Consider the following 24,123-nt stretch of genomic DNA (forward strand, 5'->3'; position numbering starts at 1 on the left):
TAGCTGAATTAAAGGCCAAACCATCATTGATTCATCAAATTAGTGAAGCTCAGAAAGTCGACGATGAATTGGTTGCAAAACGGGCTGAATGTATTCCGAATATGGAATCCGAATTTCAAATTGATGATGACGATTGTTTGAGGTTCAAAAGTCGGTTGTGTGTTCCAAGAAATTCAGAACTCATTTCGATGATTCTGAACGAAGCTCATTGTAGCCGAATGTCAATTCACCTGGGGAGTACGAAAATGTACAACGATTTGAAACGACGGTTTTGGTGGCATGGTATGAAACGGGACATCTCCGACTTTGTTTCGAGATGTTTAATATGTCAACAAGTGAAAGCGAAACATCAAGTGCCTTCAGGATTACTTCAGCCGATCATGATACCCGAGTGGAAATGGGATCGAGTCACAATGGACTTTGTGTCCGGACTACCATTGTCAACAAGTAAGAAGGATGCGATTTGGGTTGTTGTTGATAGACTGACTAAGTCGGCTCACTTTATCCCCGTGCGTACGGATTTTTCATTGGATAAACTAGCCGAATTGTATGTTTCTCAGATTATGAGATTACATGGAGTACCTATTTCAATCGTGTCGGATAGAGATCAGAGATTCACCTCGCGATTTTGGAAGAAATTGCAAGAAGCTTTGGGTACCAAGCTGCATTTTAGCACCGCTTTTCATCCCCAAACCGATGGTCAATCCGAGCAGATAATTCAGATACTCGAGGATATGCTGAGATGCTGCATCCTTGAGTTTAGTGGTTCATGGGAACGGTATGTACCTTTGATGGAATTCGCTTACAACAATAGTTTTCAATCAAGTATTAAGATGGCACCTTACGAGGCTTTGTACGGTCGTAAATGCCGTACACCATTGTTTTGGACCGAGCTCGGTGAAAGTAAAATTTTCGGAGTTGATTTGATTAAAGATGCCGAACAGAAAGTAAAGGTAATCCGTGAAAGTCTGAAGGCAGCCACAGATCGTCAGAAATCGTATGCGGACTTGAAACGAAAGGACATTGAATATCAGGTGGGAGATAAAGTGTTCCTTAAAGTTTCGCCTTGGAAAAAGGTACTCAGGTTTGGCCGTAAGGGCAAGTTGAGCCCGAGATTCATTGGGCCGTACGAGATCTCCGAACGAGTTGGTCCGGTTACGTATAGATTGATTTTGCCCCCTGAGCTTGAAAAGATTCACGACGTCTTTCATGTTTCGATGCTTCGACGCTATCGATCTGATCCATCGCATATAATTAGCCCATCAGAGGTTGAAATTCAAGCTGATATGAGTTATGAAGAAGAACCGATACGTATCCTAGCTCGTGAAGTGAAGGAGTTGCGAAACAAAAGGGTTCCGTTAGTGAAGGTGTTATGGCTCAAACATGGGATCGAAGAAGCTACTTGGGAAACCGAGAGCTCGATGAAAGAACGATACCCAAACCTATTTACCGGTAAGATTTTCGGGGACGAAAATTTCTTAAGTGGGGGAGAGTTGTAACAGCCCAAAATTGACCCTAGTCGGGAAGTGGTTTCGGCACCGCTAAACCGAGTCACCGAAATGTTTGAATGTGATAATTATTGTCTAGAATATGTAATTATGAATGTGTGAAAATTTCAAGCTTCAATTTAGTCGATTGCATGTGAATTTAGTCAATAGGACTTATGCGAGAAAATTTTAAAATGTGATAGGTCAATGCGTAAGGACCTATTAGTGCATGTGGAAAAAGGGGAGGACTTGCATGTCAAATTTCCCCCTCTTTTTATAGTGGCCGGCCATGACAAATAAGGTGGACAAGGTGTGATGGGCAAAACATGTCATAGACATGTTTTGTTGGTGCATCATGGGATGAATAACAAAATAAAAAGTTAGTAATAAAGAAATGGAAAAAAAAAGAATGATGAAAGGAAAAAAAAAAGGGATCATCATTCATGTTCTTGCTAGCCGAATCTAAAGAAGAAAGAAAAAAAATTGTTCATCTTTTATCATCCTTGGCCGAAAATGCTAAGAAGAAGGGGGAAGGGGAAGTAAAACATTCGGCCACTCCTTCTAGTCTTGAATAAGGTATGTAATGCATGGTAGCTTTTGGAAATTGTTGAATGTATTAAGCTAGTTACTAAGTCCCTTAGTTAGCCCATGTTCAAATCTTGAATATTGTTGGTAACATGAGCAATCGGTCATCTTAAGTCACTATTAAGGTAAGGAAGTTTGTACTAACTTTTGAAATTTTAGTTAATATTGAGTGAGTTATCAAGTGATTTTGTAAACCATGTTGAAATTTCGATTTTGGGGTAAGTATGGTTTTCGGCTATAAGAGATTAATAAGGGTGATGATTGTGTTACATGCTAAACTTAGATGAAATTGTGTGATTAGATAAATTAAAAGTAATAGTATAGTTGATGAATATATATAGATATGCATATTCGGCCATCACTTAGGAGCTTATGTGATGTTGGGTTTAAGCTTTGCATATTCGGCTATATGTATATATACATATATATGTAAGCCCATTCGTGGTATTACCTTAGGACTATGTATATATAACCGACAAAAAAATGGGGAAAACTAGCAAAGGTGAAGGCCGAATGAGCTATAGGAGGTGTGGATGACTTTTATGCATGTGGGTGTGTGTGTATGCCATTTAGTTGGTGACATTCGGCATTTCTTAATTAACATTAGAGATGAGTGAATGAAATCGGCATGTGTGTTTGTGAAAATGCCGAATGTGAATTTGGATAATATTGAGTAATGTATGTGCTTTAAAATGATGGAATGGAGTGGATGCTTTAAATGTGTTATGAACAATTATAAGTTAAATTAAGGTTTGCTAAATTACCATTGTCATTGCCGAATATACAAACATACACATGCATGTGTAATTGAAGTATGAATGTTTAGCAAGATGGTTAAACTAGTTAATTTATCGATTTAGCTCGAGAAGCTAAAGGTGGAGAGGCAAGCAAGGGCAAAGAAAAGATCATCGAGTAACCGAGTTGGAACCGTCTTACCCAACACAAAGTAAGTCATCAAGCATATATTTTGTATTGATCTAAATAGACATAATGTCTATGTAATCATGCTGAATGGAATGATAAATTTATATACATGTATGTATGTGGTGATGAAAGTGTTGAATGAAGAGAAAAGAGGTGAGATGTATTGAGTTGTTGACCTCGGCACTAAGAGTGCAGGTATAAACATTTATGATCATGAGATTGGCGCTAAGTGTGCGGGTTTAAATTGTACAGCACTAAGTGTGCGAGCTTGATTATGTAGCACTAAGTGTGCGAGCTTGATTATGTAGCACTAAGTGTGCGAATTTGATTATGTAGCACTAAGTGTGCGAGTTTGATTATGTAGCACTAAGTGTGCGAGTTTGATTATATAGCACTAAGTGTGCGAGTTGATTATATAGCACTGAGTGTGCGGACTTAATATATACGTTTGAATCATTATGGACACTAAGTGTGCGACATTATTAAGTCGATCACGGACAGCGGATCGGGTAAGTACCTTGAGTTCATGGCCAATAGGCGCTATGTTTATAATTGGAGTTGAGCTTGGTAAGTTGAAACCTATGTGACAATTATAATTGAAGTCACGTACATAAGATTTATTGTGGAATAGGTGAAAGGCCGTTTAGTTGTATGATTGTAACGAAAATAAAATGATGTATGAAAATGCCTCAAATATCCTATTGATGAGTATATGGAATGTGAATGCATGATTTGGTATGAGATTGAACCGATGGGTCTGAGGAACTATGGCATGGTTCGGTATGGATGGAGTAACTAGCCTCGTTCCATCTTATTTCCTATTGTGATAATGTTATTAAAGGATGGTAGTGCATTGCTTATGACTTACTGAGTTATATACTCACTCGGCGTTTCCTTGTCACCTATTCTAGGTTTCTTGGACTCGTCTCTTTTTGCGTGATCGTGCTGTCGTCGAAGTCATCACACCGGCTAGCAAGTTTTGGTACTTTCTTCTTAGTCGGCTTAGGAGAACATTTCGGCATGTATAGGCTATTATGTTGTGTTTGAACTTTGGTATGTAAACTTTTAGCCATGCGAAAATGGCATAAATGTTCGGTTGGGTTTGGTTTCATAACGTTAGGTCGTAAATCTTGATAATTCGACCTTTTTATGCCATATGTCATGGTTGATTATTTTGGTGTTAAAATTCATGATATGGCAATAGTGTAGTAGGGGGATGTTTGACAATGATTAGCCTTTGGCATGGCTAGTCATGATCATAATTTGTGATATGTATGGTGAATTACTAGTTAGATCAAGGAGAAATCACGAAATGGGTATAGTTGCTTTCGTAACAGATGCTGGCAGCAGCAGTGACGTGAGATTGAAAAATCACTAAAAATAGTAGGAGTGGAATTAATTGATGAATAAATTATGTATTCGAAGCTCGATGAGTCTATTTTCATATAGAAGTAACGAAAAGATCATATGGACAGTATGTTAAGAGATATTCAGGTTCTCGTGAGACAGGGCCAGAACGGTTTCTGGATTCCCTGTTCCGACTTTGGAAATTGATTATAAATTAACCAGAGACAATTAGGAGTCATACCATATATGGATAGATTCCTCTCTGAGTCTAGTTTCTATAGAAACAAACGAAATCAGTATTGAAGCTCTGTGCAGGGAGATATCCAGGTCGTAATGCGCAAAGGTCAGTGTAGTCGATCCCTGTAACATGGGAGACTTTGACTAATAAACTGTACTAATTGGCCCGACCAAAAATTCTAGAAAAAAATATGTAGATGGGCATATGAGTCTAGTTTCAGGGAAAAATCACGAAACTGATTTTCGAGTTGTGAAACTCAAGATATGATTTTTAAAGCGACTAATACGCAGATTGGCAGTGTCTGAGAAATATTTTTATAAAGGGTTTAAAGTCTGTTAACATCTCGTGTTCGACTCCGGTGTCGGTCTCGGGTTCGGGGTGTTACATAACATCCATGTGGCAATCTATGTGTATGCCACATTAATAAAGTTAACAGACTCTTGTTGACTTTTCCATCCATTTTTTGAGTGGTTTGACAAATAACGCAAGTATAAGGTCTAAAAGAGGCGGAAAATTAAATGAACGGCTAAAATGATTTTTTTTATAAAGTTGGAGAGTCAAATAAGTCATTGTGCCTAATTTTTTATAATATAAATTTTTAGAATTTATAATATAAGAATTTTTTTGTCAGTCATATCAAAGACTCATACATGTTCATGTTTATAGTATAAATTTTACAACTTATATAAAAATAATTTTTTAAAATTAGATCTTAGTGTAATTACTTGTGTAATTACTCCAATTCTCAACTCCTTCTAAGAATTGTAAAGTGTAATTAGGGTGCTCCAATTACACCCAATTCGGTGGGATCTACCAATTATAGTGGTTATCCAAATATGTCATCATTGTGTAATTACAAGCGATTATACTCAAGTTCAATTATTAGGTGGATTTCCAAAAACTACCTTAAAATTTAATCACGTATCAATGATTGGAAAATCATAGGGTAATTGGATTTGAGTGTAACTACTCCAATTCTCACCCTCCCTCTAAGAATTGTAAAGTGTAATTGGGATGTTACAATTACACCATTCCTTGAGACCCACTAATTATAATAGTTATATAAACATGCCGCTCATGTGTAATTACACATAAATCCATTTATTAGGTGGTGTTCCACACAAAAAATCAACATTTAATTTTCAGAATTTAAATTTTTCTTTGGGTAAACTATTTAGATAGTCATTCAAGTTTTAGTGCATTCCTATTTTGGTCATAGATTTTTTTTTTGTTAATTTAATCAATTGCAACTTTTAGTCACTCCATCATTAAAATGGCTTTGGTCACCAAATTAAATATCGATGTGGCTAATTATAATAACAAATTTAGCCCTTAACATTTTACACATTTTGTCAATTTAGTCTTAATCCTAAAAATTCAACAAATTTGACATACAATGTTTACACATTATGTCAATTACAAAAAATAATAATAATAATAATAATAAGTTGGAAAATAAAATTTCCATTAAATTTTCATAAACTAAAATAGAATAAAAATAAAAGCATTTTACTATCATGAGCAGGAACCCTAGAGAATTGGATTGATAATAGTGGAAGCAACGATGGTATTGAAAATGTAAGGTTTGTTATGATTAGTTTGGTTACAAAATGTGGAATGGCAGATTTGGTGTTTAAAAGAAGTATGGATGGAAACGTGATTTGGACAATCTTATAAGCCCTGCCCACACACGCTTCCATGCGCCCTGGACCTTTTGCCAAATCAAACTCCACTATTATTTCTAAAACGAAGATGCAGGCAGGCTCCAACTATCAAAATCAAAATCAAAGTTTTCTATATGCATTTTTATAGTTCGTGGTGAATCTCTAGTAATAGATTGTTATTAACATTAGCCTGAAATAGGATTGGTGTTATTGTGAGAGTAAAAAGAATAATAAGCACTCTAAATTAAGAGATACAAGCACCAAATTTCTTATGCTACCAAATGAAACGCAATTTCATGGGGATCACAAAGTTAAATCAAATCACTTCAAAACAAGTTTGATTCATTTCAGATTCTCAATCACTACTTCTGATAGATGGTGCTACTAATATCAGTTAAGAAGATAGCCAAGAAGTGCATCATTCAACCGCATCATTCTTCAATAACATTAGCCGAGATTACCCAACAAATGGAAAGCTCATCCACTACTTAATGTGGATGACCAGAACAAACGGATGTCCTTAAGGCATAAATAAAAATCTAAACCGGTTCGATTTTTTAAAACATTATCATGCCCCACGAGGCATTGATCCAGATATATACAGGTGAAGCAGACCATATGCAATGGACTCCCACTATCCAATTTAAACCTACCTGATAATGACAAACTTGTTGGTGCCGTGTCTAGCCCAATGAGTCCTCAAATCAATGGGGTTACTGAAATCATAATTTTCAGCAGCAAGTTTCTCAAGGACCTTCTTGAACGCCCCCTGGCTCATTTTCCGGCCAGCTATCCTTGCACCGCGCCTTTTGGTGCTCATTGGCAATGGGTACATCGATACATTTGTGGTGCAACAGGCAGATTGCCAACCACCACACCCCCATCGATAACATTGCTGAGCGGTTCCAGTGCACGAGCAAACTGGAATCGAAATGCTGGAAATATCCATGTCATACCCGTTTATTGCAATATCCATACTCTTCTTTGCTGGCTTCACACTAGAATTGGTATTATCCTTAGGCTTCCTAGGCTTTTTGGCCTTGGGAGTCTTAGGGTCACCCCCACCCTGCCTTTTCTTCGATTGAACACCTTCCTTACTAGCTGGTGGCTCTTCGACCCTACCAACCACCCTCTCATCTCTTGTTGAAGCATCAGGAGGAAGAGGAGGCTGCCAAATTGGCATGGAATGAGTAGCCGAAGTGTCTGGAAGAATGTCGTAATTGGGGGCAGTGACAGGAGGCAACATGTTGAAAAGCTTCTCTCTCTGGCTAATCCAAGTATCCCTAACATATTGCATGGGGATAGGAGGTGCCTCAGAGACAATGCAGTCCCTTGGGTGAAAAGCATTGGTAGTAACCATGAGGTTGTTGGGGTCACGCGCAGGAATGAAAGGCTTTTTGTCCCGCTCAGCCAATAGATGAAGACCAAGATGTCCTTTAAAAGACGGTTCATAGTAACCCCAATTACGCATGTTCAACGCATCCTCGTCCATGGAGCTACTACATGGGCTCAAACAACACCAACACAATATATTATGCCGTGAGTTGAATGAATAAGTCCATATATCCATTTAAATCCTACCAAACATTCCCATTAGTAACCCATGAAGGCAAAAAATATGTTACATTTCTAAATCAAAAAAAAAAAAAAACCACCTCCCATTGAGCTAAATTTCGAAATGGCAGCCTTCACATTTTCTCAGATCCAAGATACGAAAACCATAGATCTCAATCCATTGTGAACAAAATATAGCAGATATGGAAACAAAATCTAAGATTGCAAAGTCATTCATTATTTTCTATTTTTTTTAAGTAATAGTTTTTAGTAGCCTAGTTACTTAAATGAGAATTAAAGAATAGGTCATTCATTATTTTCTATTTTTTTAAGTAAATTATCAAAACGTAAATTTACTAATAGCTTAAAAATTTTGAGTAGGGGTGATTATTCGATCGAGTAAAGTCGGATCGAGTCAAAAAATTTCGAGTTAGTCGAGTTGACGAATCTTATTTTAGCAACCGAACTCAATTTGAATTTTTTTTCGAATGGGATTGAATCGAGTCAAAAAATTTTGAGTCAAGTCGAGTCGAGTTAATGAATCCAATTATTTGTATCCAATATTGCGCTTACATGAACCGATTATTTAACTAGGAAATGAAGTATAAAATTATTGAACAACATAAACAATATAATGGTTTAGCCTTTTAACTTAATTAGTAAACATTTATCAAAACAACATAGTTTTACCTTTTAACTTAATGGTTCTGACTTTTAACTTTAGAAAACGTAAACATTTATCAAAATGACGTAGTTTTGTCTTTTCTTATTCGAATTTTCGGATAACTCGAATTGTGTAATTCACATTCGAGTTAAACTGAAAAACTTATTTTTTTTATTCGAGTTGACCCAAATAACTTGATTAACTCAAATAACTCGAACTATTTAATTCAAAATTTGAAAATTTTATCGAGTTTTTCGAATCGAATCGGATTTTGCTCACCCCTAATTTTGAGTATTATTTACCATTTAAAATTACTAGGGTGATTCCTAGTCTTTACGTTGGGTATTTAAAATAGGTTTTATTCACCATTTAGGGCCAATTTGGCAATGCTTTTGAAAAGTGCTTTTAAAAAGTGCGGTGGAAAAGTACTTTTGAAAAATTTAAGTGTTTGGTATTGCTGTCAAAAAGTGCTTTTAAGAAGTAAAATGTCTATTTTAGACTTGATATTATAAAGTAATAAATATGTATTTAAATAATGTTTAAATTAGTTAATATTATGATATTTTAGCAAAAATATAAAAAATAATTTATTATAACTTATTATTAATATTTTAATATATTATTAATATTTTAATATATAATATTAATTTTAAATATTTCTAAGTAATTAATATTAATTAATTATTAAATTTAATTAGAATATATAAACTATATTGAAATATTTAAATATAATAATTAAATATTTGCAATTAGATATTGACACAATTGTATTATTTTAAAAATTATTTTATATTTTTAATTAATGCTTTTAATACATTTGTAAAACTCATATTAGATATTAACATAACATAGAAAACATAACCCTAACAAATTAAAATATTACATATATTTAGATTAAAGTTTCAAAAAGGGATAATATTTATCTACCAAATATAAATACTAAAAATTTTACAATAGCATTTACAATTTAAAGTGATTCATTAAACTAGAAGCTATATCATCTCTTGTTAATTCCATTTCAAAACCACTTGAATTGCTTGATTCACCGTCATCATCACCATCATCATCGTCGTCGTCATCATCATCACTTTCTCGACCATGCGTATTTTCTGAATCAATAGTATTCTCATATGCCCAGTTAATATCTTCGTATTCCATAAAATCTGCATCATTTCGACCGACATGTTTTCGGATAAAATTGTGTATCGTCATTGTAGCAACAACGATCATCATTTGCTTTTCAAAACTATAACTTGGCATATCCCTTAAAATGACCTATTTTTTTTCAAAACACCAAAAGCTTGTTCAATCACACTATGTAATGATGAATGTGAATTATTGAATATCTATTCTTTACCAGACACCGGTCTACCTTTACGAAAGTCAGGTAAATAATATCGCTGACCTCTATATGGTCCAAGATAACCTTTCATTTGAGGATATCCAGAATCAACAAGATAATATTTTCCTACATGTCATAATATAACAAACAATTAATTCAAGAATTTTTTTATAAAAATTATCAATTAAAGAACTTATACTTTATTTTTTTTAAAAATCACATATAAATAAAATATCTAACCATTTGGTGAGTGCGGAAATTTGTATTTTGGATCTCGAATTGCATCAAGAAATATTCTAGTGTCATGTGCTGATCCTTCTCATCCAGCCATGACAAAGGTGAAACGCATATTAAAATCACATACTGCCATAACATTTTGAGTTGGGATACCTTTTCTTCCAATATAGGGAATTTGTTCATTTGGTGGAAGAATAGCGGCAATATGAGTACCATCAATTGCACCTATGCAATCCTGAACAAATAATCATATTAGTCTCGTGCATATTTTTAGTCGACCAAAAATATTAAAAATATAATAAGATAAAATTAAATTTTAACCTTAAAATGCGGCATATATCTAAAATCATTACGTATTTGTTTAGGTATTGAGCTAAAGAAAGGATATTTGGGTTCAATTAGATCAGTGGCCATCCTTGAAACTTTCTCAAGCACAATTGTAAAGTATCGACTTATTGTTGATCTAGACCTTTGAAATCTTTCTCGACATTAGGAAACTTTTGCACCGGTGCCCAAGATGTATAAAAAAATTCCCAACATTTCACTAGAAGATATGTTTCTTGAAGTTTGCAAGTTGTATCTTGTCTCCAAAACTCTCAACAAACTTGTGAATACCTTTTTAGACATCCTAAAATTAATCATACAACGTGATTCATGACCGTCAAGGATCTCTCGAATCCATGTCTCACCTGACTGTTTTGAATTCATGCATGGTTGCTTTAATATATACTTCTCGTAATATAATTGCACGGAAGAAGATGCAAAAACAAATAATTGATTAAAACATTCCATGCGTTGTAAAATCTCTTTCTTTTCCCTTTCATCATCACTTTCATTACCGCTGTAATTCTCAACTATACTCATCACCTGTGAAAAAATTTGAACATCCAAAATCATATATAAACAACTATTGATAAAACTAATTTAGTATAAATAAGTAGAACATAAATTCAATATCTAAATACCAAACATAAACAACTATTAATAAAACTAAATTAAACATAAATAAGTAGAACATAAATTCAATATCCAAAAACCAAACATAAACAACTATTAATAAAACTAGATTACACATAAATAAGTAGAACATAAATTCAATATCCAAAAACCAAACATAAACAACCATTGGTAAAACTAGATTACACATAAATAAGTAGAACATAAATTCAATATCCAAAAACCAAACATAAATAACTATTGATAAAACTAGTTTAGCATTTTTAGTCGACCACATAATAGATATCTCCGAACCCTAGAAGATCAGAAAATTTTCAACTATCCTCCATTTCCGTCTTAAGCCACAAAGCTCTAATCTTGGGATTAATTGATAAAAACATAATTCGCTTGTCCTTATTGAGCAATAATCTAAGTGTGAAAAAGTATAGCGGACTAGCTTCGGGAACTTCTTCCGACATGCTGTCGAGCACTTTGACTGCTTGTGGAATACCATATGGATCCATAACAGGAGTCAAACTAGATGTGGCTTGACTCATATTGTCAGCTGCATTGCATAATTTTTCTATTTGACTGGACAATCTTGTAGCCCCTCCAATTTGCTTTGAGGATTTCTTTCTTCCAGTCTTAAAATGTGAACTTGATATCTCAGGGTTTTTTCTTTTTTGACCGTTTCCATCAATTTGAACATCATTTAAAATGTGAACATCATTTGAAATGTGAACATTATTTAAAATGTGAACATCATTTAAAATGTGAACATCATTTCTCACATTTTCTTCATTATCCTCTTCATGTATTTCATTGTTAACATCTTCAAAAACAATCACTACGGAGTGTACCAGAAGAAGGTGCCCATGCTTTATCACCTGTTGCAACTATTCCCATAAACATTTGGTCCAACTTCCCTTCGAATTCAGGATCAATGCCCGATGTTCTAAATTTTTAAGCTTCAGGCACAACCTACATATCAAATGATAGTTTAATAACAGTAATTATCAATAAACTCATAAATAAGAAAAAAAATATTCAGAATTATTAATGTATCTTTAGCCTACTCTCCACCAATCATCCGATGCATCGACGGTTCTTTTAATAGGATTCCACCCTAGACCAGTATCTTCGCCTTTAAGTTTCTTCCAAGCTTTCCATTATTTTTTTAGGGCATCCCACCTATTTTTAAGTTGTCTTTGTGAAAAAGCCTTGCCCGTTTCTTTCTCAAAGTTGATCATTATTTTCAACCATCCATCTTTTGTGAAATGAGTACCAGGGCTATTGCCTTTCAATATCTCTTTAATACAAATATCACAAAATGTTTCTATCATCTCTTATCCCACACTGCTTTCACTTTTTCACCACTAACTTCAATCGCCGACATACTCATCTATTATGTATACGAATAGATTCGTTTCAGCCAGTAAAGCAATCAAGAAAATCAAATGTCACAAAAGTATATTTTTTTACATGTGTATCAAAATCAAGATAGGATCCTAAGATTTTTTTCTCAATCAAAATCAAATTTCCAATACCTGAATAATAATCAAGAAAGAGAACACAACTAATAATAGCATCAAACACAATTAAACCATGCAGCTTCAATGGCAAAACAAGCATACTAATAAAACATAGAGAGGTTGTTTAACGCTAAAACATATACAAGCTAATACTAAGGTAATCACGCGCATAAGATAATATATATAAATATATATGGTCATAGTATAAAAATATTACAGTCAATATATAAATATATATGGTCATAGTCTAAACCAATGGAGAAAAGGATAGAGGGATCGTTTGTCTTGCAAGAATGATTCATGGTTATATATAAATATATAAATATATATTGGGTTCATTGACTACAGCAAAAATAGTTCGGGCTTTTGATTTCAGTCTTACAGATTTTAAACCATTAACTTATATATATACCATTAGCAAAGTCCAAATTAATCCAATTTTCATGAGCAGGGATGTTATGATTACTAGCTTTTCGGGTTTAAATATTTTATGTTCATTTGATTTTTTATAAATAAAAGTTTTATATAACACATATAAGTGAAATTTAGTATATTGACAATATACTTTTTTTCATACCTTAAAAATTTAATATATGTTTCATTTTTTTTATCAAAACATATTTTTTTAATATTTATTTTTAAATATTTTATACTTATCAACTCCCTAACCTTACCTATTTTTTTACCATAATTCATCGTATTTGTGGGGGACAAAATTATTTTTAAATAATAGTTTTTCAAAACAATTATATTTTGGGGTAAGATCCAACGTGCCTATAACGTTGATTATGGATTGTAGAATATGTCGGTATTGCTAAAAAGTGAAGATCCTTATAGTTTAATCCCCTTAATAAAAAAAAATGATAATCTTTGGTTTATAAGATCATAATTTTGACTAGTTTTTGAGATAGGAAACCTATATAGATTGTTATCTTGAATCAAGCTTAGACTTCAAAAATTAAAGTTGAGCTAGAACTAAACTTCTAGATTCAAACTTTGAATTGAGCTTGAACTACTTAATACTTGAGTTTGGTTAAGCTAATTTAAACCCTGGGTTTAACCCTGTACCAGAGATTTCAGTGTTATATGTACTGCATAATCTATCTTGTATCTGTAAATTAATGACCAAAAAAACCCAGAAAAGTGCACCCAAATAAAAGACAAAATAGGAAAAGAGTAAAGCCAAGGGTCTTCACTCAAGATTATGTAAAGGAGTTAAAATTTTACAGACTATGACATTGGGATTATAATGTTGCAGGGTATTGCGTTGGGATTATAAACAACATACGTGCATTGAAGAGGCTAGAATTGAAGCTGTTGAAGCTGGTTTATGTACTTCGATCGCCACAATCTTAGAATCCAGTAAAAAGGAAGAACAAGAAGTTGGTGCTGAGTTGCTCCTGTTTCTATACTACGAGAACACAAGGTATTGTATAAAATGATAATAACAGAAAACATAATTCAAGTTTTGTCCAACATATCAGTGAACGGGAGTTCTAAAGGATCCGAGAATGCATTGCCACTGCTGGAGCTCATGGACTGGATGAATGCTTCTCAATGTTCAAGATCTGGAAGGAAATGGAGCCAAGGAAATTCAAATGTCTCCTCCAGCACCAGCAATAACTCCAGACTCAAAATATCATCTTACAAGGCATTGGGATGTTTGAGAAAGAAATTTAAGGCAATTGGATTCGTCAATTGGGTTTTGTTGGGTCATCAAAGATTGAAGATTGTTATCGGATGAGGAATTGTAGAGAGGAACCAAAGGAAGATCAAAGTGGAAGTGCTCATTGAATGTATCAGGCGAAATAGATATATTGTAAGACATTTGAAAACCCAATTGGCTATGTTAAAAGAAAGATAGTTTCTTAGCTGCGGCATCTACAAAGCAAACACCATCTGGTTTTTGGGTAGTGAACATAAGCTTTTAAAAATTTTCATTAAAGTGAATTCATTGTTGTAGTATCACATAGATATCTACCACACAAATGCAAGCCAGAATTAGATCATCACAGATTATTTTATGAGCAGTAAAAACACAGCAGCAGGTTACAATGTTTCTCTTTTAAGCATAATCCTTGCCAAAGTACCAAAGATGAAAATGATAAAACCTTGAATATGAAGCAAAACAGCAGTTGCAGAGATGTTGAGAAGCTCGAATATGAAGAAAAACAGGATGCCCAGCTGAAAAAAAAAGTGAAAAAATGTGAACATCATTTCATAATTATTTCAAAAATGAAAGAGAAGAAGAGATGCAAAAAATAAAACTCACCACCGGTGGAGAATAGGAACAAAGCAGAGAAGAAAGAGTAAAGTTCAGAGAAGAAAGAGTAAAGGCAAAGAAGCAGGTTAAAATAGGAAATACAAGCCAAATAAGCACTTTTGGCTGAGAAAAGCCAAATTTTTCTGCTTCTCTATATGTGCAAAAGCACTTTTTTAAAGTTAAATTTTTTTTACACTGATGCTTGTTTTGCAATGCTTTTAGGCAAAAAGTGCTTTTTTGAGCAAAAGCTCATTACAAACGGGGAGAAGAACGCAGCCTTAATCTCTATATTATACTCATTGTTTCAAATCGGTATTTAAAATTTTTTGTCCTATTTTAATATTTAAACTATAGTTACATTACACTTTTTGGCTCATGTTGTTATTCGTGTTAAAAAATAACAACCAATCAAAACATGTCATGTGTCCTCATTGACCAGTAACATGGATGTTGACCAATTATTGACCAGATAATTTTTTTTAAAAATTATTTAAAAATTAAAAAAATTATTAATATATATATTTTTAAAAATAACATTGTTAAAAAAATTCTAAAAATTATTTAAAATAATAAAAAATGCAAAAAAATCATTAAAAATTTGTACCAGTTATTAAAAAATTGTAAATAGATTAAAATTATTTTAAAATTTTAAAATTTATTTAAAATCATAAATAATAAAAAATTTTAAATAATAAAAATTAAAAATTTTTAAAATTGTAAATAGTTATTAAAAATTAAAAAATTCATCCATAATTTTTAAATTTTTTCACTTTAATCCTTAACATTATTTTTTTATTTTCACCAACAACATCCCAAAATTTATTAAATAAGACATAAAAAAATAAAAATCGTCAATTAACTAATGATCAACTTTTTTATTTGTCGTGGCTTAACACAACAACTAACGAGTCCACTAACATGGCATTACATTTCATCGTTGATGTGGCATTTTGAATTAAATTTATAAAAAATAAATATGATTTTTTTTAAAAAATAAAACATATAAAAATTTTAAATATAATTTTGTTAACATAACATTACAGTATTACATATCATCGCTGATGTGGCATATTGAATTATTTATAAAAAATAAATTTTAAAAATATAAAATTTTAAAAATGAAAATTATAAAAAAAAAGAAAAAATCATTTTTAAAGCCCTTGGCTTTGAAGAGAAACAAGGTTATTGATGATATTATTTTTCCTCTTTGGGTACCAAAAAAGATTACTATGTGTTCTCTCATTTTTTTTTTTATTTCATCATAACTTCATAAGCCATCCTCAAAGCTTTCAATTGCATCCGAGGATTGTCATAGTGGTTGGTGATGAATATAAGGTGCTTGATCTTAGTAAAGCACGTGTAAAGCCTAGTAGATGCCTCGATGTTCAACAGTTCGTCGCTTACGACTGGCATATTCTTCCACGTCGATGTCGAAGATAATGGCAATTCGTCGATTGGATTTGAAGCATCCTCTATACTATCTGTTATGAAGAAAAGAATAAAGAACTAAAAAAATCAAAGGGGGAGTTTTACTTTTTAGGGATTTTAGTGTTCGGGTTATGGTTTGTTTGTGTGTGAAATATGTAAAAAGAAATTATAATTTTGTACTTTTTGTGTTTTTCTTTATTTCTTCTTCTTCTTCTTCTTCAATTTCATGATTTTATTTGTCGATTGTTATCTAAGTTCATTTTGAACTTTAAGAATGACAGTGGTTTTTAATTAGAGTAAATTACATCAACAGTTACTCAACTTTGATCTCAATGACAAAACAATCACTCAACTTTCAATTCAGCCACTCAACTTTCAAAAAATAACAAATCAGTCACTAACATTATCGAAAAGTGACAAATCAGTCACCCATTAACATTTTTCGTTACAGGCCTAACAGGACATATGATATGGCCAATTAACTATTTGACGTGGCCAGTAAACTTGCCACATTGGATGAGGAGTCGAAGGGTCTAATGTTTAGATAGGATTAAGGAAAAGAAAAGAAAAGTTGGATTAGTTTAAGGTAGGAAAAAAGACAAATCGATTGGGATTAAAAAGAAGAAAAGAAAATCAATTAGGATTAACATTTTAGGGTTTAAGGTTGGACGATTAAAGGATTGAAACTTTCAAGGTAAGGGTAAGATTGAACGATTGAATGTTGAAGGATTGATATTTGGGTTTCGGGTTTAGGGAGAAAATAAGGCAACAAAAGATATCAGCGGTTAAGGTTTAGGGCCACAATGGTTAATAGAAGAGAAACAACTGATGTTGTTGTGTCCACTATAACGAGTAAGTTTCTGTATTTGGTTTATAATATTTTAGATTTAGGGGAATTTGGGTTTAAGGTTTTCTAGATTTCTTTGTTGAAAAATGTTGCAAGTGCTTGGGGTTTATGCATTGTGTATGTTTATTGTTTGTATTAAAGTATATGCCAAATTTTTATTTCTTTGGTTCTTAAAGTAAATGGAAGGTTTGGATTTTTCTAAAGTCATGGTCTACCATGTGCATACAAATAGCCTTAGGTTTAAGGTTAAATCAGTTCCTATTTGACAAATCAGTTTTTATTGAATTATTCAAAATTGTGTATGTGATTGAATTATTCAAATACGATTCAAAACATTTTTTTAAATGTTGGTTCAAATATGATTATTGTTTATATCAAATTGAATTGTAGGTTTAGATTTTTCTAAGTTGTTGTCTACCATGTGCATACTACTAGCCTTAGGAAATAGACAAATTAGTTTCTATTTGACAAATCAATTTGTATTGAATTATTCGAAACTATGTATGTCATTGAATTATTTAAATATGATCCAAAACATTTTTTAAATGTTGGTTCAAATAGGATCGTTGTTTGTATCAAATTGAATTGCAGGTTTGGATTTTTCTAAAGTTATTGTCTGCCATGTGCATACTAATAACCTTAGGAAAGAGACAAATCAATTCCTATTTTTATGACTAACAATATCAAGCTTCTTTGGATTCAAAGATGACAAATTAGTTCCTAGTTGTCAAGAACACTTTTTAAATATTGATTCAAATATAATTATTGTTTGTATCAAAATGTATGGTAGGTTTAGATTTTTGTGATTATTGTCTACCATGTACATGATACTGTTTTGGATTTATTTGTATTAAATTGTTTGGTTATTGTACATGACAAACATGGGTTTCTTTGTATTTTATTGTCTGCCATGTGTATGACAGAATGGATTTGTTTGTATTAAATTGTTTGGTTATTGTACATGATAGAAATTGATTTATTTGTCTTGAATTGTTTGGCTATCTCTGTTAAATGGAAGCCTTTATGGTGAACTTTGTTAAATGGAAGCCTTTGTGGTGAAATTTGTTAAAATGGAAGCTTTTGTAGTGATCTCTATTATAAGAAAGCCTTTATGGCAAACTCTATTATAAGAAAGCCTTTATGGCGAACTCTATTATAAGAAAGCCTTTGTGGCAATCTCTATTATAAATATACCTCTAATGGCTAACTCAATTGAAATGATGCCTTTATAGCTACTTCTGTCAAAAGGATGCATTTGTGGTGATCTCTAAGGAATCCCTAGTGACAAACTCTACTAAAAACGAATGCCTTCGTGACAGAATCTGAAGAATGGTATTCATGATGACCATCTGAAGATAACACTTTCAGGTGAACACCGAACAAATGGTGAACTCCGTATAGTTACAAGTGATGGATAGAAATGCTAGTGTGCACCAGAGTACGTGGCAAAGTAAATATACGAGTTAAAAGTAAGAATAGAAAGTGTACTAAAGAAAGGAAAATTTAACAAATTCTGATATAAGTGTTGGGCGCAGTCTACCCTGCCTGAAGATAATGATAAGACTAGTGAGTATGGAATAAGTTCTTAAGTCTAAATAATAAAGAAAGATTTAAGAAAGGAGATAGAAAGTAAAGATTTGTTAAGTAGAGTACACCTAAGAAAAGGGAAAATGGTTTTGAAGAAAGAAATATGGTAGCATCAGTATTGTACCTGCCAAAAAAGGAAGAAAGGGCAAGAGATACCCAAAGGATGTGCAAAATAACATATGCAACATAGAATGAATGAAAAGGGTATTTTGAGGTTTAGCTCACTAAGTTCTTACAAACTTACAAAAGTTGTTTCTGTTTTCAAGTTTGTAAAGGAATGTACGCCGAGAGATGATGCCAGGGCTACACCAAGGAAGTGGCGCACTGGGCTGTCATGCATACAAAGGAAAACAAGTGGCGTGTCAAAGTGTGCACACAAGTAGAAATTCAATATGTTTATAGTTAATGTACGTGCTTAAGTAAATAAGTAACATCCTAAAGTATACATAGTAGACTAAAGGACAAGTAGAAAAGTCTGAAATGTTATTGAAGTCAAAACGATAACTTTGCATTGTAATTTTTGTAAAAAAAAAAAACTATAGTAGCCATAGATTGTCTATTGTAGAAAGGCGGCGTGTGAATATAACCATACATTATACGCCAATAAGACATGTTTACATGAATATGAAAGAGGAAATTTCTAATTACATCTGTAAGAAGGACGTAACACCCGGAATTCAAATCTGGTAGATTGAGACGGGTTGAGGGTGTTACATTTAGACTTAAGAAGATAAAGTCACCTTAAGTTTTCTTCTTTTAACAAAAATAAAATAAAATTTTATATCAAACTAAACCATACAGTATCTACATATATTGGGAAAGCTTATCCTAGAGGAAGGTCTTATCCATAAGAATAACTACAAAAAAAACATATAAAGATAGAATGAATAGTTTAAACATGAGCAGCACTAGTAAACTATTGTAACACCCCATACCTGACTCGATCGTCAGGTCAGAACTATAAGGTATCACATTCGTTACCGAAGCAACTACAAGTAAATTTAATACGAATTCACATCATCAACCTTACACCCATAAGAATAATAAGCAAACATTACCATAAATAATTATTCTTGAGTCCTAAATGAGCTTACGAAAGCTTTAAATTAACCTAAGATCAAATTAGAAATAAATTGTAAAAAATTCTAAATATAGGGTTAACATCATGACCTTAACACTTTCATGTCGTGACGTCACCAAATAGTTTGTCACGTCATGATGTCATGCCACTTGACATTGTGATGCCACCTATTGTTTTGGCCTTGTCGAGATGACGGAGTTCCTCGTCTCACCGTGACATTATATGTCATTTCTCATCGCAATGACATACGTTTGACGTCGCGACATCACATACTATTTCTGTACTTTTCTCTTTAGTTAAAACCTACAATTTCCCAAATTAAATTCTAATAACCAAAGCACATAACCATTCAATATTTGCATCATACCAATGCCTTTTCACATACTACAACCATTTACTAATACCACCATACATGTAAACCAAATTATCCCACATAATTCACCTATGTCTTATATGCATATCTATATAAACTTATATACCTATTCATGCATATCTTTTATATCTTAATATTCACACTTCATACCAATTCATTTAACTACTATATACATGCTATACATCCAAAAGATCAATTTCATAGTCAAATTCTATTCACAAAATCATATAAGTATAGTAATACACCAAAGTGATTCAACTAGGTACATGCCAACCTAATTACAACAAAATGTATACGAACTTTACTAAGTTCGAGATTGTTGACTGGATGTTGAAGTTAATGCTCAAAATCTAGCTTTACACCTAAACTGTGCATGGAATACAAAACCATACGCTGAGTAATAAAAATCAATGGTATTTATATAATTCAAATAACAAAATGCATGTAACACCTCCTATCCCAAAACCTTTGCCGGAACAGGATTACGGAGCATTACCAGATCTTTCAGACATATTAAGAACCTTACACAAACAAATAACATACATATTGTAAAACATTCATAATGTCCCTTTTATGCACCTTCGAGGCCCAAGATACGTGTTAGAAGTGAATCGGGACTAATTTGAGTGCTCGAAAAATTTTTCATGAAATTCTAATTTTTTTATTTTTTATTTTTTAACAAATACAAGGCTCACATCGTATAGACCGGACCATGTGGGCTCAATATAACCCATTTATAATCATCTAACCAACCCTGCAAACTTAAAACATACCCAATTCAAACCAATATCACAACCATTACAATTTTATATACAATTACATTTAAAACATCTCAAGACACCAACCTGATAATCTATTCACTGAACATTCACAAGCAACATTAAAATTAGTTTAGAAATTTCATTCTATTTCCATTTCAAAGATTAATATCATATGTGTCATTCTATCTTCTTATTCTTTCATATGTCTATTCAATTAACATATATCATCTATTACAACCAAAATCCACCATGACACATATACATAACCTAGGTACATGCCACCTTTACCAAAAAGAAATATATACATCACCAAGTTTCTGAGGTCAGGATCGGCTTTGGAACTAACCTGCGTATGGAAAACAACCATACGCTAAATATATTATACTCAGTGGTATTACTATAATTCAAATTTGCAAATCATGCAAATAAGTATACTTATTAAATTTATACTTTTATCCTTTTAATAACTAATACATATTAAATCAATTTATTTAATAATAATAGTAACTTTTCAAACTTGTATCCAATTAAATTCATACAATATTTCACTATCTCAAAATTCATCCCATTCCCACATCTCATATCAATATTTCTTTCATTTCATATATAAAATCATTCAATAGAATTTATATTATTAGAATTTATTCATTTTCCCCTATTAACGTGATTCGGACTTTGACGGATACACAGATCCAACCAAACACACCAATATGGCACCCAATGCCTCATGGGATAGTTCGAAGCAATAAGTTGACACCCAGTGTCTTATCGACCATGCCGAAGTAAGTTGGTACCCAGTACCTCATCGAATTTATCCGAAGTAATATAATGACACCTAGTGTCACATCGACTCGAAGTCGAAGTAACCCTGAGCACTTCCAATCCTATGGTATGGCAACTATATTCGACTTATCCCGACTAGTTAACAGGGTTTTCAATTTACTTTCTCAATTCAATTTCAATCAAATTCATACCAATCACAAATTCTCATGTTTTCAATTCAATATCACAATAACTTATTTAATTCAATTCAAATCACTTTCAATTTCCAATCAATATACATTCAAATATTCACATAATTCATAATTCAATATCATTTCTTACCTCAATTCCACTTACCACACACATTAATTAAAATTCAAAAATAAATAATAACTAAATTCAAATTATAGTAATACAAACAAGAATTTCTCCCGAGTTACTCTCCGACAATCTTTTCCTTTCCCTTCTGAGTCGATGTCTTCGGTTCGATGTTAGCTACAAAAATTAAAATTAAAATAATTTACAATTATTAATACAACAATTATTCACATCAATACTTGAATTTCCTATTTAACTTCTACCTTAATTCCAATTTAATCCTTAACTAAAATCATTTATTTTTCCATCACAATTCATACCTTATTTATATTCAATTTTCAACCAAACTTAAACTTAACTCTCTAATTTTCATCATATATACCTAATTTCGAATTTCTTACCATTTAGTCCCTATTACACAAAATTTATAGCCTATTCTACAATTTAATCCTTCTCCCACTTCTAACTTGAAATTCTATTAATTCAATCCCTAATTCACACTTTTACTCAACAAAATTAGTATCTAAGAATCTAATAACTTCCAAATTTTCAACATATATCTAGTAGTATTTTTTTTCTAGGATCATAAAATCTCAAACATTACAAGAAAAGAACTTAAATTGACTTACCAATTTGAAATTGAACCTTTGAAAATCCTAAATTCTTTTCTTTCCTTTTCTTTCTTCTTCCTCTCTATTTTGTCCCTCACCTATTCTGTTTATTTTGTTTTATTTCTTTTGTTTCTTTTGTTTTATATAATATAATATAATATAATATAATATAATATAATAATATAATGTAATATTAATATAATAAAATAATATATTATAATAAAAATCTTAACTAAAAATCTTTCATATTTCAATGTTAAACCGTCTCAATTAACTAAAATGACTTAATTGCCTATTTAGTCCTTTTTACTTTCTTTAATCTATAATTAAAATTTTACCTCTATTACAATTTAATCCTTTTTCTTAAGTACTCCTAATTAAATCAAATTCGCCTAACTAGAACCTAATTAAACACACAACTAGCTTCGTAAATATTTTTAATAAATATTTACGAATTCGTTTTATTAAGACGGAGGCTTGACAACACATTTCCCCAATGCCCATGAATTTTAGGTTATTATAATGCAAGATAAGTCAATTATAGAATCTGTAACAACCGAAAAAAATCATACTAAATGTATCATTTATACATAGTATCATACTATTTCTAAATTGAATCGATTGTTTTGTCACAAATTATATATAAATCTTTTGAATTTAAAAATTCAGTCCATATAATCTTTTGCAATGGCAATTCATTTCATAAACTGTTATCAATTTTACATTTTAAATCCTTATTAACTTCACGTAGACTTAAACAGATACACAAATCCAGCCAACACACCACATTTGGCACCTAATTCTTCATTAGAATTTTCGAAGTAAATAAACTGTGCTTAGCGTTCATCAGTATAACCGAAGTCAAAAAATTTTCCCAACACTCATTGACGTGTAGTCAAAGTAACTCGTACTCAATCCGTCCTATGGCATGCCAACTATATCCGACTCTACCCAAACAGTTAATAAGGTAACAAATCATTAAATTCATGATATAGCTCAATTTTGTATTATATATTTCCAATTCATCAATATATATAACATAAGATGAGTCATCTCAATTCGCAGTCAATTTCACAATTTTGTTAAGTCATATAATTTTTTAATTTTATTCAATTTAGTCCTCTATCTCGATAATCAATCAAATTCATACCAATATGATTCAATCAATCATATTCAACTTACCTCAAACATCCTACCATGCAAAATAATGGAAATATGCAACAATTCAAACAATTTGTATTATAGAAATACAAACCAAAATTTCGAGCTACTTGTCAACGGCTTTAGATTTTCCTTTCTCTTTTGACGAATCTGGGTCAATGTTAGTTGTAATTGGAGCCAAAAGCTTGAAACTACCCTACAATGGCGTTAAGCCTCTCTTTTTCTCTCAATTTGGTGGAGAAGATGAAGTTCTCTCACTTCCCACCGAATTTTGATATTTATAATAGAATTAGTATGTTAATTAAGTAATTTAATCTTAATTCAATTAAACTAAGTTTATTTTAATCAATTTAGTAACCATATAACCTTACCATCCACAAATTTATATTTTAGCATGGTATATTTTCTATTTTGGACCTTA

The 24,123-nt window shown here is 32.0% G+C and overlaps 1 protein-coding gene and 1 long non-coding RNA gene across 5 annotated transcripts; both read right to left on the reverse strand.

Annotated features, from left to right (window-relative positions):
- Nucleotides 1–6,639: 6,639 nt before the first annotated feature.
- On the reverse strand, nt 6,640–8,019 carry LOC107888208 (protein BASIC PENTACYSTEINE2). Its single transcript, XM_016812320.2, has 2 exons — nt 7,901–8,019; nt 6,640–7,744 (listed from the first exon to the last, which is right to left on the reverse strand). Exon 2 carries the CDS (start codon nt 7,735–7,737, stop codon nt 6,895–6,897), a length of 843 nt encoding a protein of 280 aa, XP_016667809.1. The 5' UTR covers nt 7,738–7,744; nt 7,901–8,019; the 3' UTR covers nt 6,640–6,894.
- A 1,390-nt stretch (nt 8,020–9,409) lies between these two features.
- On the reverse strand, nt 9,410–15,045 carry LOC107887456 (uncharacterized). 4 transcript variants are annotated; one of them, XR_005915962.1, is made up of 6 exons: nt 14,783–15,041; nt 13,799–14,694; nt 10,732–10,909; nt 10,046–10,277; nt 9,836–9,931; nt 9,415–9,738 (listed from the first exon to the last, which is right to left on the reverse strand). It is a non-coding gene; the product is annotated as an uncharacterized lncRNA (long non-coding RNA). The 4 variants fall into 4 exon arrangements; XR_005915964.1 differs by having other exon boundaries at nt 9,410–9,931; nt 10,364–10,909; nt 14,783–15,045; XR_005915961.1 differs by having other exon boundaries at nt 9,414–9,931; nt 14,783–15,040.
- Between the last annotated feature and the right edge of the window lie 9,078 nt (nt 15,046–24,123).

This window comes from Gossypium hirsutum, chromosome A03 (assembly GCF_007990345.1).
Source record: "Gossypium hirsutum isolate 1008001.06 chromosome A03, Gossypium_hirsutum_v2.1, whole genome shotgun sequence".
Classification (NCBI taxonomy): Eukaryota; Viridiplantae; Streptophyta; class Magnoliopsida; order Malvales; family Malvaceae; genus Gossypium; species Gossypium hirsutum.